This window comes from Marmota marmota, unplaced genomic scaffold (genome assembly GCF_001458135.2).
Source record: "Marmota marmota marmota unplaced genomic scaffold, marMar, whole genome shotgun sequence".
Classification (NCBI taxonomy): domain Eukaryota; kingdom Metazoa; phylum Chordata; class Mammalia; order Rodentia; family Sciuridae; genus Marmota; species Marmota marmota.
In genome coordinates, this window is record NW_026000240.1 from 36,325,719 (window position 1) to 36,346,344 (window position 20,626).

General features: G+C 43.4%; 1 protein-coding gene across 2 annotated transcripts; it reads right to left on the reverse strand.

The window, feature by feature from the left end:
• Nucleotides 1-96: 96 nt before the first annotated feature.
• Nucleotides 97-18,612, reverse strand: LOC107143519 (ATR interacting protein). Of its 2 annotated transcripts, none has more exons than XM_015487269.2 (13): nt 18,238-18,612; nt 15,535-15,665; nt 14,006-14,176; nt 10,364-10,482; nt 8,791-8,948; nt 7,207-7,308; nt 6,253-6,382; nt 5,404-6,090; nt 1,781-1,917; nt 1,574-1,665; nt 1,030-1,110; nt 617-869; nt 97-266 (listed from the first exon to the last, which is right to left on the reverse strand). In XM_015487269.2, the coding sequence occupies exons 1-13, from the start codon at nt 18,482-18,484 to the stop codon at nt 199-201; spliced, it is 2,376 nt and encodes a 791-aa protein (XP_015342755.1). In that variant the 5' UTR covers nt 18,485-18,612; the 3' UTR covers nt 97-198. The 2 variants fall into 2 exon arrangements, with proteins under 2 accessions (XP_015342755.1, XP_015342753.1); XM_015487267.2 differs by having other exon boundaries at nt 1,775-1,917.
• Nucleotides 18,613-20,626: the final 2,014 nt, after the last annotated feature.

The following is a 20,626-nucleotide window of genomic DNA, read 5'->3' on the forward strand; positions in this document are numbered from 1 at the left end:
CCAGGGAGATGGTGGGGGAGGCGTTAAGTCTTCCTGGGTCCCCGTCCAGTTCCTTCCCTCCCACTCAGCCAAAGAGATCAGAGAAACAACGCATTCTCACATTCTCGGCAACTGCCGGTCATTGCTTTTAATCAGAGGATGTGGTGTGTGAGGAAAGCAGCAGTGCTGGTGCCCCCTTGTGGCAGGATGCTCAGGGCCTCAGCCACAGTCCATTTCAGGGTCCTCCATGTCTGTCTCCGTGGCACAGAGGTCATCCAGGGCTGCCTCTGAGCCAAAAGGAAGAGGGAGGGTTCAATGGTGAAGGCCTGAAGGTGCTAGGACCTGGGGGAAGTCCCACCTGTCCTCCCCCAGCACCTGCAGGAACTAACCAGTCCCTTCCATGCCCAGGCCTTGCTCCCTCAGCTATTATGAGCAAAGTGATAACAAAGGCAATTCAGATCAGGATATTCTGGAAAAACCGTGGCTCTGCCAGGTCAACTCAACAAATATGGGCAAAGGGCAGCCCAATATTTTCAGAAGAACCACAGCATGCAGGGCAGGAGGTCCTCAGAATAGGAATCTGACTTGCTCACAAGGATCAGGGAGAACCCACACGTGCGTGGGCTTATTGGCTCACCTTCACAGTCGGTCACGTCAGGAAGCCCTCGAATCAGCATGCTGACCCCTGGCATAACCTGGTCATACTGATGCAGGACTTCCACACAGTGCACAGTAAAGAGCTTGTCCTTCTGGGACAGACTGTGCAGGAGCAACACTGTGTCTCGCAGACACCGCACTGTCCGCTTCTGCTGGTCAGTCTTTGGGAGCCCCCCTGCCCTTTGCATGGTCAGCCACTGTCTGTGCAGCATCACTGTGAGAACTCTAACCACCTGGAGTGAGAAAGTGTGCAGACTGAGGTTTCCAACCTTTCTGTGCCCTAACACTCTGTTCAGCCTAGCTGCCCCAGGGGAGCAGGGCTCTAATTGGGACTTGTGCAAGGTTCCTTTATCCACAAACAGAGCTGCCATGTTGTTGGCACTGGATACTCACCTCTACATTGCATTGACAGTCAGAGCCAGTGACTGTGGGGGGAGGGCTATACACACCCAGTTTGGCCAGGAGCCACACTGCCTGGAATAAAAAAAGATTCTATTTTATCCTGTCAGAATAAGACCCTTGTCACTGTGCAAGGGCTCTTTCAGGCATCTCCTACAAGAGCTCTAGCTGCTTTGGCAACTGCTTGTCTGTACAAATGGGGTCTTAGAAGCAGTGGTATGGGGTTTCCAGGCTAGACTCAGGACTGGCACCTCAATTTCACCAATAACCCGCCTGCCTCCAGACTCATTTCCAGCCACCAGGCCCCAAAGCCAGGATAGCATCAATTATCACGCAACTCAGCTGAGTCCCATTACGACCTGTATTGCATCTGTGTGGGGAGTCCCTAAATGAGTTGCTTGATAAGCTGCAAGCTGCTTGATAAAAACTCTTGTTACCAAAAAGAATTACAGTCCCCTTTCTCTCCAGAGAGGAGGGGAGAATTTGTGGTCTTTTAAGATGGGGCGATGAGCAATCTCCATAAGGTTCCCTGTTTTACCTCTTGTTCCAGCTGAAGCCACTGTGTCTCTGAAGCCACCTTATCAGGCCTTGATGTGATGTACATGTACAGCAGCAGGAGGAGGCAGCTTTCTGAAAAGGATACCCCTATCTCACTCAGGGTCCCCTTTCTGCAGAAGCCCTCAGGAGGCCCCTGTCCCTGCCCCAACCCCTCCCTCCGTCTGTAAGAGTGCAGGCCCACCTTTACCGGAGTGGGAACAGAGTTGAGGTGCAAGGCTATCATGGTCCACTAGGAGGGAGAGCAGCTGGACAGCCAGCAGCACACAAGGCAGGGGTGTCTCTGGGCTGAGGCACCGTGGCAGCACTGGCAACACACACTGGAACCTGAAAGATGGGCCCAAAGAAATGTGACACTCCTTAAAAGGAGATTGGTTCAAATGCTGCTGCCTCTCACACTGACTACTTACTATGAAGCTGTCTCATGTGAACGAGTGGACACTAACCTTTACTGAAGACTACTATGGCTCAGAGATGACAGCCCTCACCTTGCACAGCAACACCCAGTAAATGGGAGAGGATTCCCTGGACCTGGGATGCCTGGCCTCTACAAGCTCCTGGTCTCTTCCCTGCCTGTGCTCCCAAATAGGGATGCAGGGCATAACTTGGTAAATTCTTGCTTACCACCACAGGACTCACCAGGACTCTAGAAGTGACAAAAAATGGACCTGGCTATGGCTGGATGTTATAAGGCCACTCACAGAGCAAGGAAGACCATTTTCTCTTCAGTAAACACTGGTCACCTCTGCTGTCACTGTGGGGTGTGCATGGGTAAGAGGCTCTGGGTATACTTTCTCCCAGGTCTTAGGGGGAAAGGGATAGCTATGACCAAGGGACCAAAGAACCAAGTCTCAAGGCAACTGCTGCTATTTGCTCAATCGTCCAGCCTGCAAGAGCATAACGGGGAACTGGCCTGGTGATTGGGGAGCCACCATCTAAAACACTCTGTGGGTTAGACTATATAATCTCTTAGCATGAAGATCAAGAATATCCCTCAGTATGTCACTATTTGGGTGAACTCATTTTATGGCATGTCCTGTAAGCATGGAAAAAGTTGCATTTTCTTTAGTTGCCAGGGACCCTGGAACTTTGTGGGAAACTGGAACTTAACCTGGTTACCTGCTCTCATTGTTCAGCTGTAAGTGGCCCTTAATTAGTCACTAAGGCTCCTGAAAGTATCTGCAAGAACAATTCACCTTTGTATAAAACACAGTGGTTTCCAAGTTATTTCTTGCTAGAACTGGGAACTTTTTAAAAATGAAATTTCATGTATAGCCTTTGTATACAAGAGAAGTCATGCCGTTCTAGTTAAAACTGGGAATGAGCTAGGTGCAGTAGATCACAAATGTAATCCCAGTGACTTGGGAGGTTGGGCAGCAGGATTGCAAAATTCAACTTGGTGAGATCTTTCAAAAATAAAAAAAAGGCTGAGCTGGGAGTAATGGTGCATTCCTGTAATCCCAATATCTCAGGGGGCTGAGGTGGGGGATCCCAAGTTTGAGGTCAATCTCAGCAACTTAGTGAGGCCCTGTCTCAAAATATAAAATCAAAAGATCTGGGGATTGGGGCTGGGATTGTGGCTCAGTGGTAGAGTGCTTGCCTAGCACACATAAGGCATTGGGTTCAAACCTCAGCACCACATAAAAATGAAATAAAGATATTGTGTCCACCTACAACTAAAAAAAAAAAAAAAAAAAAAAAAATNCAGCTCAGGAGGCTGAGGCAGGAGGATCACAAGTCCAAAACCAGCCTCAGCAAAAAGCAAGGCACTAAGCAACTCGGTGAGACCCTGTCTTTAAATAAAATACAAAATAGGGCTGGGGATGTAGTTCAGTAGTAAAGCACTCCTGGGTTCTATCCCCAGTACAGCAAAACAAATACCGACCTCCCCGCCCAAACAACAAAACAAACAGTAAAAAACACCAAAATAAAAACCCCTTCTAACTCGGAACCCCAAACTACAATATAGTGAAAAGACAAGGGACAAACTGCTTTGAAGACTGGGTAGGTAAAGATTGGTAGCAGGAAAGACGGCAAGTTTCCTGGCTATTTGTACTGTATCACATACTATGTTCAAACCCTGATAGCACCCCCTGCCCTAGTTTTCTCTGAGGCAAAAAGAGAGTGGTGTGTTAGTGGGGTTCAACTTGAGCATGGAAGTATGAGGATTTTTTTTTTTTAGTGCTGGGGACTGAACCAAGGGTGTTTTACCACTGAGCTATATACCTAGTCCCTTTTATTTTTTGAGACAGGGATTCACTAAGTTGCTGAGGCTGGCCTTGAACTCAGTGGTCTTCCTGCCTCAGTCTCCTAAGTCACTGGGATTAGAGGCATGCCCCACCAGGCCTAGTTAAGCATGGAGAATTCTGAAGAGAAGCACTGATTGGGAGATGTGTCAGAGAGTTAGGCAATGGCTCAGGACAGTAGTTGGTTTAGAACCAACCCCAGAACACTCCCTATGGGATTTTTCAGACAAGTTTTCCTCTCTCACCATAGGGTTTATTCAATAATTACTGACTGCTTAGAGTGAGCCAGGTTCTGTGTGAAGCAGAGGATGCAGGGCCATGTATGTCACATGAACCAGTGATTGGAGGGCATCTGTATCTGGCCTATACTGACTATCCATTAAATTGCTATTTTTGAATACCCCTGGGGACAAGTTCAACAGGAATGGAATGGGGTGCATCTACCAAGAGAAATGGTATGAACTTGGTTTCTAGAATTCATTCACTTAATATACATGAAAAAGCAAATAGTCACTGTGAATTGGCTCTTCTGTAATGATTCTGTCCCCTACTGTGTTGCCCATATTGTGCTGTAGTTGTATCCAACTCTTGAGCAGCACCTTTGGAATGGATCAGATCAACCAGAAAATATTCACATGGAAACTAGGATCCAGAAGTGTTTTTAGGGAACAGGCATGCTGAGCTCAGAGATGAGAAAACTTAAAGTTTATGTCCAGTCAGTGGAATCATTCCAACACAAGCGCTGGCATCTTGGAAGAGTACTATGAGGGAGACTGGACAATGGTGGGTTGAATGGTGTTTATATCTGCTCCCATCTCACAGCTCTGGACTCTCAAGTTAGGAATTTTTTTTTGTACCAGGGATTGAATCCAGTGGCACTTAACCACTGAGCCACATCCCCAGCCCTTTTTTAATATTTTCTTTACAGACAAGAGTTTCTCTGAGTTACTTAGGGCCTCACTAAGTTGCTAAGGCTGGTTTTGAACTCATGATCGTCCTACCTCAGCCTCCCTAGCTGCTGGGATTATAGGGCGTGTGGCTCTAAGTTAGGAATTTATGATAACACTGTAAGCTAGGTTCATTATACTTCCAATTCTAACACAGCCTATGAGAGGCAAGCAACAAGTAACTCAAGTTAGAGGTAGAAACAATGATGAGAGGCAGATACTCAGCAAGGTCAGCTTGTGGCTGCAGACCTTCCCCATACCCTCTGCTTCCTTAGGGAAATTCAACAAACTTAAACATGTTGTGCCACATAGGCTTCACCTGTTCCATTATCTCAGGTTCAGGGCCTCTTGGTTTAGCCTTTGTCCTGGGACAGGATACTCTTCCACAGTGGCTAACAGCTTCCTTATCACATGTGTCTTTTGCTTACCTGCAGTCTAGAATTAAACCACACAAACCCCACTTATTTGGTTATCTGACACGTGATCCCACTTCTTAACACCTCAGAACTATCTGCACCAAGCAGAGCTGAGTAGTGGGATAAGTGAAGATGTAAGCAATGTACAAGGGCCAAGAGGTCAGAGAAGACACATAAAATCATGCCTCCCATGCTGCTTTATACCTGGGCAACAAATCAGAGGAAGAGTTTTCAGCTAATTTCACCAAAACTTTGAGGCACTGGCTTGGGACACTGATGTGAAAGTGACCTGTTGCTGCAGAAGAGAAAGCCAATAAGTGAAGTAGCATCTTCAATAGTGGATGCAGTCCTTGGTCGTCCGCAACTTCCTTGGGGACTGAGATTGTATCTCCACAACTCTGTCTGTGAACCAGGCTCTCATTTCCTTCCCAAGCAGCAGAGTCTGCCTCAACTCCTGATAGTAAGAGGCAGACAACTGCTCTGCTGTGGCATACCAGGTGCTGAAGAATGCTAAGTGAAGCTGCAGAGAAACCTTCCAAGTTGCTAACTGAGTCATCAGGGTTGGCCTCTACCCCAGAGCTCAAGCAGGAGGTATGTGTTGGAGAGTCCCCAGGTGCTCCACTCCTCTTAGCAGCTGCCAAATCCTGCAGAGCCTGGCAATACAAGCCAATGAAGAACTGGATAAGGGGGAGAAGGTGCACGGCTCCAGGAAGCTGGCAGAGTGGGAAGGCCATTTTATCTCCTTCTGTGTCTCCATCACATAAGCCTTGATTCCTGGCAATCAGATTCAGTCCTGTGAATGCCAGATTCTGTGCTTCTCTCAGGGCCAAGGGGCAAAACGATCCACTTCGAGAATTTGTAGCTCTGAGGCCTGAAATCCCAGTCAAGGTACTGGCAACAAACAAAACAAAATAGATAAGGTCAAGGGCCTCAAATAGCCTGCCTGCCAAATTCTCCAGTCTCTCTGCACATCCCACAGATCTCCCAATGCTGGCCAGGGCCAGAAAGGGACTGACTTCCTAGAGACAAGTTTTTTAGGAGTATCATGCTTACCTGCCAAACCCTGGTGGCTGCAAGAGGGTGCTAGTAGGAGTTTCAGAATAACTGCTTAGGAGGTGACAAAGACTTAGGGATGACCCTGGGATCAAAGGCTGCTTCAGGAGCAGATTTATCAAAATGGAACCTGTAGGAGAAAACAAGATAACCTAGAAGGTTCTGACATGTGAGACCTTTTCTATGGCTTCAGAAGGAAAAGATGAGAACTCTTTGGATGCCAAGTGTCTTCTAAGCTGACACAAAGCTCTGTAAGATGCAGAAGGCTCTGGGATGTACCTGCTCTTTGCCCCCCCAACCCCTTTATTTTTGTGTGTGTACCAGGGATTGAATTCAGGGGCCTTTGACCACTGCCACATTCCCAGCCCTATTTTGTATTTTATTTAGAGACAGGGTCTCAATGAGATGCTTAGAGCCTCGCTTTTGCTGATGCTAGCTTTGAACTTGCAATCCTCCTGTCTCAGTCTCCTGAGCTGTTGGGATTACAGGTGTGTACCACTGTATTTGGCTTCTTTGCCCTTTTCTTTTTAGAGATGAAGTCTTGCTGTGCTGCTCAGGTTAAACTCCTGGGCTCAAGAAATCATCCTGCCTCTGTTTACAAGTAGCTAGGACAACAGGTATGCACCACTGCACCAAGCTTGCCCTTTCCTTTCTTTTTTTTTCAATTAATTAATTCATTTTGTGGTTCTAGGGATTGAACCCCAGTGGTGCTCTACCATTGAGCTACATCCTCAGTCCTTTTTGGAGTTGTAGAGATAAAAGATGTGCACCACTGTGCCTAGTTGCCCTTTCCATTTTATAAAGTCATAGTCTCCTACTTGCCTGAACTCTGCAGGTCTGCCTGGGGCATGGATTCTCAGAGAGCCAGACAGTTTACAGGCAATTATACTGTGTGTGACAGAAGACGATAAGAGTCATGTAAGTCCCTGCAGGAAAAGCAGGAATTTTTGGTACCTTGAGTCTTTGACTTTTGCATCCAGTTATCAGCAAAACTTTTCTGTACCTCTTCTTGCATTTTGGGATTACCTCTCAGGCTGTGGGTCTTATTATCTGAAACTAGAAAAAATGAGAATCAAAAGTTGAGCACAAAAGCACAGGCATTATCTGCAACTCTGACATGCAATGAATTTCAAACACAATCAGGTTGTTCTACTTCTTTAACCTTGGATAAAGAAAGACTCAAAGCAGCTCAAGATCCCTCGCATCTTTTGCCTTTCTCATGCAAAACAGGAATTCACAAAAGAAAATCAAGCTGTTTGCCTTACTTCAAAATGAAATAATAAGGTGAAAACAGTAACCACTAACATTTATACAGGGCTAAGTAAGGGTCAGACACTGCTCTAAGAGTTTTAAACATATTAGCTCCTTTGCTTCTCAAAGCAATCCTACCAGGAGGTGTTATCATTCACTATTTAGATATAGGAAAGTTGAGACACAGAGGTTAAGGCACTTGCCCACATCAGCTAAGCCAGTAAGCAATGTGGATGGGATCTATATCCAGACTATTAGGCTCTACTGTCTGCTTGTAATACTATCCTGCAGTACCCTATTAGTTGCTAGACACCAAAAATATGAGTGGTCTGCAGTTTCTCAGGAGTGATGTGATGGTCAGTGATTTGAAAAGGCTGAATTATACAATCATCTAGCATGGCAGAATCTCAGAGTGAAAACTATTAATGTAGATGATCTTTCTCTAGACAGTGGCAGCATTCCCTGTCTAGAGTGGCTATACAACTCATGGCTGGACTATAAAAGGAACACAGGTCCCTGCAATCTAGCTATGTTTCTGGTATGGTCCATGTAAAATGACTGTGATGGTTTCAAAAGATGGTCACAGCGGCTGAGGATGTAGCTCAGTTTAATGGTAGAGTGCACAGCAGATGAAGAAACAAACAGACAAAAATAAACAAGAGCCAGGTGCAGTGGCACATACCAGTAATCCTAGCTGCTTGGGAGGCTGAGACAGAAGGATTCAAGTTTGAGACCAGCCTAGGTGACATAGGAGACCCTGTCTCCAAATGGAAAATAAAAAAGGGCTGGTAGAGTGCCCCTGGGTTCAATCACCAGTACGGGAGTGATGATGACCAAGACAGACAAACAATCAATGTGCCTACAAATTCTTTGACACACCTCCCTTCAAACAGTGCAGCCTCTTTTCCTTCCCACTGAATGTGCCAGATCCTCATTAACTTGCTTTTGACAGAGAATGTGGCAAAAGTGATAATATGTGACTTCTGAGACTAGGCCATAAAAAGAAAAGCTTTTTGCTGGATCTCTCTGAGTTTGCTGGCTCTAGAGGAAGCCATCTATCATGTTATGAGGCCACCCAGTAGCCCTATGGAAAGGGATTATGTTGTCAGATTATGTGAAAGAGCCACCTCGAGAAGGTTTCAGTGATTCTAGTCCCTATAGAGCTAAGCCATCCTCATTATATCCCACCTGAATTATAACCCACAGAAATCAGGAGAAAATAAATAATTGTTGTTTAAGGTTGGGTAGTCAATTAAACCATAATAGATGACTAATAGACTGACTTACCCTCTCTGCCCACAAGAGACTTGTATCCTGGCTCTGTCTGGCAAGGGTGGGGAAGGGACATGTTAGCATTAAAAGACTCCTTTGTAGGGAAAGATGTTTTTCCAAACTGTGGAGAATATGCTTCTGGCTTTATAACCACAGAAGGGCTTTTCCTAGGACTGGAAAAAGTTAACTGTGAAAGCAAAGAAATGATCTACTAAAATCACTTAAAATACCTGGTTAGAAAACTTTCAACAAAATTTAAACTTTTCATGTCTAGGTGTTTGACCAGACTGCATCTGTTATTTATGTGTCATTCTTTGTCCAGAAACACAGTATAAAATGTTCATTTGGTTATTTTGATCTAAATTACTGAAAAAGTATTTCATTTATTTTCATATTCTCCTAATCACCCAAAAATATTGGTCATGATTCCTTTACCATTTCCAATTCCACTGAAACTTTTCAACATGAAACAACCTATTTTTTTAAAAATTTATTTTTTAGTTGTAGTTGGACACAATATCTTTATTTTATTTTTATGTGGTGCTGAGGATTGAACCCAGGGCCTCACATGTGCTAGGCGAGCACTCTACCGCTGAGCCACAATCCCAGCCCCCACCCCCCCACCTTTTTTTTTTTGGACACCACGGACTGGATCCAAGGGGTGCTCAATCACTGAGCCACATCCTTAGCCCTTTTTTATTTTGAGACAGAGTCTCATCAGGTTGCTTACAGTTTTGCTAAGTTGCTGAGGCTGGCTTTAAACCTGACATCCTCCTGCCTCAGCCTGACAAGCTGCTGGGATTACAGGCCTGTGCCACCATGCCCAGCAAAGAAGCTAATTTTTAATAGGGACTATTAGAAAATGTGTTGAAAACTGAGCAAGGTGTTCAGAGCCAACATCTTCATATCAGAGAAGCAGTCTTAGCCCTCTGATCTGAGGTTTTCCTGTTGTTAGCTGGGTTTTCCTGTTGTCAGCTCTCTTGTCTCACCTGAATTTATATAAGGCAAGAAGTTCAATTATATTCCATGCCTATTATGAGCAAAGGCAGAATATTTAATACCAGAAAAAGTTACTGTGACTGACACTGTTAAGTTTCAAGACTGATACTGACAGTGCCAGACTGCTTTGCCAGGCAAAGGGCAGGATACAATTAAGCTGAGCACATCTGCTCAGCAAAGGAGGGGGCTGATAGACAAAGGTTCCAAGGAAGCAAATCAGCAGAAATATTCTAAAGAACTAGGATTGAAATATACTCATGCTTGGGCAAAACCTGTTATGTTAAATAAATAAATTATATTGAAATGAAGACTGGCCCATCCCACAAATTTGCTAATTATTTTTCTAGTCTCAGGTATTGTGTTTATAATGTATGATTCAGAGAAAGTATTTCCAGATGGTGGGCCTTTATGCTGTGATACCTGAAACCATTCAGCCTGATCCAAACCATCTTTGAATTCTTTACAAAAGAGGACCTCTGACCAGGTGGCAGGATCTCAATGGCCTTTATTTAGGACCAGTCTGAGAGAGTTCTGTAGACTTTTTACTAAATAATGCAAAACTTAATAATTTCTCCAGCACTATCCTTACCTGGCATGGGAAACAGAAGAAACAGCAAGTTTATTTGCTCGTTCACTGCTCTGAAGCCTTGTCCTTAATTCATTCATTTCTGCATCTTTAAACTGGAGTTCAGACTGCAATGATTGGAGCTGAAAGACAAAGGAAATATACTTGCAATGGCACCACCACATTCACAAAAATATCTCTGGGTTTCAAAATCCTAAGCTAGAAAAAGAAATACAATGAAAAATACATATGAAAGTTTGCTATGATACAAATGTCCTAAAATATCAAACATTAGCCTTCTTCCTAAAAGACAGCACGATACTTTTAACTATTGTGAAGAAAGTTTGTGAGGGTTTAAATCTGGTCCCACCATTTACTTAACCTGGCTGAATCTGTAACATAAATACTGTCTTCTTCATACTTGGGAGGATCAAGAACAATGAATATAAAATACCCAGCACAGAACTTGAGAGGATGCCATATCTTAGCGGTAACATATTTCTTTATTTGATAGAGTCTTGCTATGTTGCCCAAGCTGGCCTTAATCTCACTATCCTGCTGCTTCAGCCTCACAAACAGCTGGGATTATAGGTGTGTGACACCATACCTGACTGTTATATTTTCATCAATATAGTGGTCACAATTCCAGGTCTTCATGAAAGTCTTAGCAGAGTATCTGGAAGTTTTACCTAAATCCTGTATGCATATGTGTGTGTGTGTGTGTATTTACGCTGTGATACCTCAAACCATTCAGCCTGATCCAAACCACCACTGAATTCTTCACAAAAGAGGACCTATACACACATACATACATATACAGAGGAAAGAAAAAGAGAGGCAGGGGGTGGGGTGGTGGTGGGGGAGACACCAGATGATCTGCCTCCAGGCCTGTAGCCAAACAGTATTCTCCACATACACATTGTACCAGACACAGCATCAGTAACAGTAAGTGCAGAAATGTTTGAATCTCTTAATACCCTTTCTGGGGCTGGGTTGTGGCTCAGCAGTAGATCGCTCGCCTGGCACGTGGTAGGCCCTGGGTTCGATCCTCAGCACCACAGAAAGAAAGAAAGAAAGAAAGAAAGAAAGAAAGAAAGAAAGAAAGGTATTGACAACTACAACTAAAAAATAAATAAAAATAAATATTTAAAAAAATTACCCTTTCTGGTTATTTTCTGAAACAGATAAATGAGTCATGAAGCTTAGGTCATTACCTTGAGGTCATCACTTGTATGTGATGATGCCTGGATTCAAATTCTAGTTTGGCTGACTGCAAATTCCTTGCTCTTCTCATTTACATTAAAACTCAACTACTGTGCTGGGCACATGTGTGTATTTAAAGTTTGCTGAATGAAGTAATGGCAGAATAAGACCCCATGTCCTTTAGGCTAAAGCACTGGGAAGTGATGAAAGAAAGTGGTGGTATATACTGGTTACCTACTATTTTGTTTTTCTTTCCAGAACAGCATCTCCCTTTCCCTGAGATACAATCATTTCCCTATCTTAGACCATGTGATTTGAATGGGAGCTGTAATCACTTTGGTATGGCAACTGGTCCAGGGATAGACACCCAACTCAAGTTAGACAAATCGGAGCCTTTCTCAGAATTTTAACACTTGAGATGAGGAAGCTCAAGTCTGAACTGTGCTGTAGAGTTATGAAATAGGAGTAGGAGCTCAGGAGCTACTGGAGAACAAACCTTCTATCATAAGGATGGAACCTGTCTACAGCATAGAGAATAAAAACAGAAGTGAGATGAAATCTCAGCACACTTTTTATTTGCATTTCCCTGACTGTCCTGGTAAGGTTTAAGTCATTTGAGGCCCCAGTACACCCCTGTCTTCCAAAACTTAGTTATGGAGTCCAATACATTTCCTTTTGGACTAAGCTATATCAACTGAGTTTCTGATTACAAAGAACCCTTAATTAAGCATGTTTCTAGAAATTCTAAGCTAGTGATTTATTCCTGGCTACCACAGCAAACTCAAGTTCTTTTTCAACCCATAAGCAGACTCTAGAAGAAAAGTGAATGGCAATTTGCTAAAAGCAGAAAGTATTTAAGAAAAACAAATAACTAAACAGATATTTCTTGAAAGAAGAAATACAAGAGGCCAACAATTATATGAAAAAATGTTTAGCTGGGTGTGGTGGTATATGCCTATAATCCCAGTGATTCAGGAGACTGAGATAGCAGGATCACAAGTTCAAAGCTAGCTTCAGCAACTTAGGCCCTAAGTAGCTTAGCAAGACCCTGTCTCTAAATAAAAAATAAAAAGGGCTAGGGATGTGGCTCAGTGGTTAAGTGCCCCCGTGTTCAATTCCCAGTACCAGAAAAAATTTAAAAAATGTTCAACATCTTTAGCAATCAAGAAAATGCAAATTAAAATTATGCTGAGATTTTATCTCACTCCTGTTGGAACGGCAATCACCAAGAACACAAATAATAAATGCTGGTGAGGATGTGGGGAAAAGAAGCATTTACAAACTGTTGGTGGGATTGTAAATTAATACAATCACTATGGAAAGCCCATGTGGAGGTCTGGGGATGTGGCTCAAGCGGTATCGTGCTCACCTGGCATGAATGCGGCCCGGGTTCGATCCTCAGCACCACATACAAACAAAGATGTTGTGTCCACCAAAAACTAAACAATAAAATGAAGGGGCTGAGGTTGTGGCTCAGTGGTAGAGTGCTCATCTAGCATGAGCAAGGCCCTGGGTTCGATCCTCAGCACCACATAAAAATTAACAAATAAAATAAAGGTACTGTGTCCAATTACAAGTAAAAAATAAATTTTAAAAAATCTTTGGGCTGGGGATGTGGCTCAAGCGGTAGCGCGCTCGCCTAGCATGTGTGCGGCCCGGGTTCGATCCTCAGCACCACATACAAACAAAGATGTTGTGTCCTCCAAAAACTAAAAAAATAAATATTAAACAAAATTCTCTCTCTCTCTCTTAAAAAAAAAAAAAAAGACCAGAAATGGAACCATGTGACCTAGACATACCTTGGTATTTATCCAAAAACATTAAAGTCATCATATTATAGCAATACATTCATGCTCAGGTTTATAGCAGCACAATTCACAATAGTCAAATTATGGAATCAGCTTAGGTGTTAGTCAACTGATAAATGGAAAAAGAAATGTGGTACATATATACAATGGAGTTTCATTCAGCCATAAAAATGAGCAAAATTATGTCATTTGCAGGAAAATGAATGGAACTTGAGAGAATTATGACAAGTGAAATAAGCCAGACTCAGCAAGTCTTGCTGTGTCTTCTCTCATATGTAAAAATTAGAGAGAAAAAAGGAAAAAAAAAAAAAAAAAAAAGGTGAGATAGGGGATTTCATGATAATAAAAGGGAGATCAGAAGAGTAGAGGAGAGGTTTAGGAGGGAAGGAAGAGAAGAGGGAAAGGGGAGATACTAGGGAATGAAACTGACCAAATTTATGTCACGTGCATGTGTGAATATGTAACAATGAATCTCACCATTATGTATAATTATAATGGACCAATAAAAACAAAGTAAAAATGAAAACAAGCATAAAAGAAACTGTTGAAGCCTCCTTGGAAGATTTATAGGCAACACTGATCATTGCTTTTAAAGGAACTCAAGAGCAGCAAAGCTGCTGTGTCCATAACATGCAAAACAAATGCTCTAAGTCACCTTTTTGGAGAACTCCTTTTCTTTGTCACTGAGTGCTTGGGTTTTCTCTTGCTCAAGAATGAAATGTGATCTTCTCTGTTCTTCTAGAATGAATTCCGTTTGATGCAGTGAGTCCCGCAAAATTTTAATTTCCCCATTTTTAATGAGGACTTCTTCTTCCATTGCCTTCAGCTGTAAATACCAGATTAATAGCAGATATTTAGCAAGAATAGCTTAGGGGCTGAGGTTGTGGCTCAGCAGTAGAGTGCTTGCCTAGCACATTCGAGAACCTGGGTTCGATCCTTAGCACCCACATAAATATAAATAAAATAAAGGTATTGTGTCCAACTGCAACTAAAAACTAAATATATTAAAAAAAAAGAATAGCTTAAAGACATACTTGTCACTAACACATGCAGAATCTTTGGGCTTTAACAGGCATTTAACAACCTTTGTCACAAATGTCCCACAACTAAAATGCCACATTATGTTTCTAGTTCTCTTAGGACCTACAGATGGTCACATGAAAGATGTCTTTCTTGTTTTCTCACAAAACTGCTAACAAAATAGCAACCTTTATGATGTTGCTATTTTGTTAGCAGTTTTGTGAGAAAATATATACTATAAATTCATCTCAGTGCTCTCACAGTGTATATCTCTTTTTGGATCTGGTGTATAGTTTTATATATTTTTTTTCCATTCCCTTGCCTTGCTGTTGGAAATCTATTTAGTGTCTTTTAGTCTAAATTTTCTGGCTTTCTTTCCTCAACCATCTTTCATTTTATGGGGACAAATCTAGATGCTTGTTTTAAAACCTTTTTTTTTGTTGCTGTTGAACTGGAGACTGAAACCAGGGCCTTCCACATGCCAGGCAAGTGCTCTACAAAGTTATATTTCTAGCCTTAAATTTTATTTTGAGACAGGGCAACACCAAGTTGTCTATGGTGGCCTGGAAATTTTGATCCTCTTGCCTCTGTCTTCCAAGTAGCCGGGCTTATAGGTGTGTGCCATATCTGGCTGTTTTAAAATTTCATTTTAGCCGGTTGTGGTGGCACATGCCTATAATCCCAGCAGCTTGGGAGGCTGAGGCAGGATGATTGTGAGTTCAAAGCCAGCCTCAGCAACTTGGTTAGGCCCTAAGCAACTCAGCGAGACCCTGTCTCAAAGTAAAAATTCAAAAAAGGGCTGGGGATTTGGCTCAGTTGTTAAGTGGCCCTGGGTTTAAACCCTGGTACCAAACCAAACCAAACCAAACCAAACCAAATCCCACTATTTTTTTTTTTTTTTTTTGGTACCGGGGATTGAACCCAGGGGTACTCTACCACTAAGGTACATCCCCAGCCCTTTTTATTTTTTGAGTCAGGATCTTCCTAGGTTTTCCAGGCTGGCCTTGAACCTGTGATATTCCTGTCTCAGGCACCTAAGTTGCTAGGGTTACAGGCATGTGCTACTGTATGATGAGCTCAGTGATAGAGCATCCCTGGGTTCAATTCCCTGTCCTGTAAGCAAGCAAGGAAACAACAAAAGAAATCCCACAAGTTGTCACTTACCTTTGCTTTAAGTTCTTTGTATTGTGTCTGAAGAACTTCTAATTCAAAATTATCTTTAACTGGAGCACTTTCTCTGTTTTTCCCTGAAGGATTTTTTGACATTCCATCTAGTCTGCGGACCTTATGAACACCTATAAAAAACAATTCCTGTGTACATTTTTGGACCCAACATTTTCCCACTTTTGCTAGAAAATGCAGAATGGAATTGCTCTTGAAAGCAAAGTAGAAAAGATCTAGCAAGCAATATACATCAATATTTTCCAACCTAAGAAAATAATGTAAACATATAAATAATCCTTACAAAACAACAGACCCTGTACCCTCTCTCCAAAGCTCACTGAATTTCAAGGGTCTCATCTAAATGTTGAAAGGTACCACGGAGATTTTACAGGCCAGAATTGTGATTTACCGAGCACCTAGAATATGGCAGGTATGATGAGAGTCTCTAAAGATACAATGGTGATGAAAACGATCCTTACCATTACAGGACATTCAACAAATAAACACAGGAATAAATGTAAAATTACAACTATGATAAGAACCGCTAAGGACAAATACAAGAAAGCTTATAATAGTGGAATCTGACTCAAATGGAATGTCTAGAATGCTTCCCTAAGGAAGACCTTACTGAGCTGAGAGCTGAAGGACAAGCAAGAATTAAACAGATGAATGGAGATGGGGAATGGGTGGAAAGGACAATTAAATACAAGAAAAAGCATGTGCAGTTCCTATATTGTAAGGAAGCAGGGAAAATTCAAGAAAGTAAGAAAGGTTTGTTGTGGGCTGGGGATGTGGCTCAAGCGGTAGTGCGCTCGCCTGGCATGCGTGCGGCCCGTGTTCGATCCTCAGCACCACATACAAACAAAGATGTTGTGTCCGCCAAAAACTAAAAAAATAAATATTAAAATTCTCTCTTTAAAAAAAAAAAAAGAAAGGTTTGTTGTGGTTAGAAGCTAAAGAGAAGAGAGGAAAGAGAGAAAGGGTCAGACCATGTTGGTTGGGCTTTGCAGAGTGTTAAAAATTGGTCTCTATATTAGGAGTAGTGAGAAGTTATTAAAGGGTTTTCTTTCTCTCTTTTTAAGCTGCTGCATAGGGTTTACTCCAAAACAATGCAAACCTGCGTTGATTAAAGGGTTTTCAATATGGATACACATATGCGTCTGTCTGAAACATGTCCAGAACTGAGTTCTGAAAACATGACTCTGGCTGTGGTGTGAAGGGAGTCAAGACTGGAAATGATGAGTTAATTTAGTAGACTGCTGTTTAGGGTTAAGTATCATGGTGGCATAGATCAGAGTTGGTAGAAATGATGTGAATAGGATGAATACCAGAGATGAATAAAGAAGATAAAGTTGATAATAAGATTTAGAAAGGAGTTAGATGTAGCGTTCAGGACTGGGGAGAAATTGCCTTGTGCCACTGGATGGAGAGTGGTTCTAGTCATCTGTCACACGAACAGTTGGTCATCAGTGAGTACTTTCTAAATTTCTGTTTTGTCTGTGCTGCAGATGCCGAGGGCTGAATTTACAGGAAATAACTGTTTTTTTTTTTTTTTAATGATGTCTTAACTGTGAGGTACAGATCTTAGCTGACCTTAAGACCATTCTTTCTGGCAACCTGGCAGGATTTCACTCATTCCCCAACTAGAATATGATCTCCATTGTAATGGTTAATTTGAATTGTCAACTTGATTAGATTAAGAGATGCTGATGATTAAGAAGCTTCTGGGTGTGTCAAGGAATAATTGGCATGTGAGGTAGCCAACTGAAATGGAGACCCTCCTTAAGTATGGGCAGCACCCTTGAATAGAATGGTGGCTTGGATAGAATAAAAGTTGGAAGAAAAAGGAAGCAGCAACAGATGCAAGCTCAATTCCTCTCTTGACCAGGTTCTAGATTGCTGCAGGGATCCTCTGAGGATATCAGGACTCTCCCTTCTTCACTCAGTGATCCTCCAGAGTTTCCAGAGCCTTTGATCTCTGACTAGTACCCTCTAGCACTGTAGATCCCTCTTGTTCTGGGCCTTCAGCCTCTTGGACTGTGCAGCTACTTGTCCCTCCAGCTCTCCAAGCCTGCAAGCGGCCACTGTGTACTATTCAACTTCTGGTTGAGTAAGCCAACCTGATAAATCCCCTTTTTATAATTATACTTTCTGTTGATTCTATTCCTCTAGAAAACCCTAATGCATCCATGGAGGAAGGAATTTTTAACCTGTGTTCATTGCTAGGTCTGCTGTAATTCCTAACCATTGGGCACCTAGTGCTGAATATTGGTTGTACAAAATAATAAATCTTTCATGTCGTGCCTCTGCCAGGCCGCTCCTCTACTCATACCGCCAGAAGGAACAGTGGCTTCATAAAATTTAAACTCTGTCACTTGGGTTGTGATGGTTCTGACAGTGGTGGTAGTTGTGTTCTAAGGATCTCTGCTTAGAACCAAGAACCACATGGCCTAAACTTTAGAAAATAAATGTTAATCTAGCTGTCCACGCTTCATATCGGCTGTTTGATATTTTGCCCCCGCCCCAATCACAGTGTTTTTGGAACACAACCCCTGCTTAAATCAGGGTTTAAAAAGTAGAAAAGGCAGTATCAGTGCTAGACACAGGGGCAGCACTCGCTTCAGGATCCTGAAGCCACAGCCCTCAAGCGGTCAGGCGAGGTCTGCGCCACCCGCCGGGGAAAAGACCCTCAGGAGCACTCACTGGATACTTCCAGAACGGCGGCCGGGCATTGGCTCAGGGCCTGTGACGCGAGGATGTCGAGCTCCTCCAGGTCATCGGCGGTGAATTCCCCCTGCGCACCGAAGGGGTCTTCGGGATCCGGGGAGGCGGCCACCGGGAAGCCCCGAGCTCGCTTGCTCGGAGGGTATCCGGTGCCGGGCGGTGGGCCAGGGCGAGGTGCCAGGGGCCCGCTCCGCCTCCTGCTGCCTGGCCCGGGTGTCCCAGCCATATCTTCTTTGGGCCCCAAGCGTCCGAGGGCGCTGATCCCAACACAGTTAAATTGAAGCCTTAGCAGGACCAACCGCCCGCGCGCCGCCGCTCGCCTCAGCTAGTGCCCCGCCCCCGAGTCCAAGGGCCAATTAGCAGCCAGCCGCCAGGCGCCGAGAAATGACATACAATAGGCGCGCGCGCCGCAGCGCTCAGCCAGGCCCCTGACCATCTGGCTCCGCCCCGCTCGGGCTGGCGCCTGGCGCTAGCGGCTGGCTTCGCTAGTCGGCGGTAGGACTCGGAGCGGCGCTATTAGAGTTACCCCGAGCGCGGGTCTGACAAGCATCTGTCCGCTCTCACTTATGGCTCCGAGGCCCCTCCCTGCGTTGTGTGGAATAGAGAGTCGTGCAGGATCAGTTTGGCTTCACATTCGCACGTGTGCCCTTGAATCGAGGCAGGTAGCTTCAAGGGATCTAGTCTCTTTTACCTCACTTTTTTACTTTTACCTCGCTTGACACACCTCTCACTTACCAGGAGACTCCCTAAGGGAGTTGAGGGCGGAAGAGCGGGGTTGAGGGCGGAGTATGCGTGGAGCTGTTGTGAGCAGGGATCTTCTACAATAAGTAAATGTTTCAAATGTTTGCATTTGCATTTCCTCTGGGGAGGTCTCAGGAGCAGGAAAGGTCTGAGGTGAAAAAGGATCCTGAGGAATATTGTGCTGGTGTTGGAGGGAATGAGAATTGCTCAGACTGTTAACATTCATTCATGCCTCTGAGAGTACAATAGTGTTTTTGTGCCAAGCGCTGGTTGTGTAGAGGTGAATGAGGCTCAGGAGGTAAAGACTCCCTTCCCGGAAATGTCCTCTAGATTTTCCTACAGGTTGAGTGGAAGTTAGCCAGAAAAATATGTAGGAGGCTGTAGCACAGGGTTTATTCAGACAAGAATTTAACATGGAAAGCCAGATAATAAGTTATCTATGGCAAAAATGGATAAATACCCCTGGGTGCAATCCGTGGTAAAACAAAACAAAACAAAACAAAAAAACTACACCTTTTTATAGAAGGTAAAGCTTCACAAAGGAGCACGAATTTGAACCGGGTTTGAGTGCCTGCCAGGATTTTATTGAGCAGCAGTGGTGTGCAGAACAGCTAGCAGCAATTAGGCATTGGTATTGGAGAGCAACTTTTTTCAATCTTGACTTTTTCAATCAAGACTTTTTTCATTCTTGCATGCTCAGTGAGTAGCCCATGAATGTTTGCCAAAACATTACATGAAAGATTAAATGAAAAGGGAGATGTCAGGGCCTAGAATGCCTAAAAATTCAGTCTTTTAAAGCAACTGGTAGATTCCTTCAGATAGCTGCCCAAATGTTGAGTGGTTGTCTTAATTGCTGCATGCCTCTGGTCCTGGAAACAGAATCGTTCTTTTGGTGGAAGGGTTTGGTTGACCAAATAAAAGAGCAGTAACTTCCTTTTAGGGCAATGCACTCAGAATGGTGGTTTACAGCAGCACAGGGCTTGGCAAGGCCCCATGAGTAATGCCTAAAACCCAAAGAAGGTACTGCTAACTGCAACTTTCTGGAGGACCCAAACTGGTGTTTTCTTCCCCCCTATTAATATCATGTTCATTGCAGTCATAAAACAGTTTCAGTCTACCAAAACCTTTTCTAGAGTTGGGTGTGATGTCATACACCTATAATCTCAGCACCTTGGGAGGCTGAGGCAGGGGTATCACAAATTCAAAGCCAGCCTCAACAGTGAGACCCTAAGCAATTTATCCAGACCCTGTCTCAAGTGAAAAAGCAAAAAAATGGGCTGGGAATGTGTGTCAATGGATAAGTGCCCCTGGGTTCAATCCCTGTTAACAAAACAAAAAAAACTTTTTTATAGTTCTGATTTAGTAGTCTCAATGATTTGAAAGTCCTTTTAAAATACAAAGCTTATCATTATTCCCAAGTTCTATCAAGGCCTGGAGAGGAAATCAAACTGGTGGCTCTTAACCAAATGTTTCAATAAATATATATGTAGGGTGTGGCCATGCATGTGTGTAATCTCAGCTACTTGGGAGCTGAGGCAGTTGGATGGCAAATTCGAGGCCAACCTGAGCATTAAAAAGAGCCAACTTAGAATAAAATAATTAAAAAGGGCTGGGGATGTACTTTGGT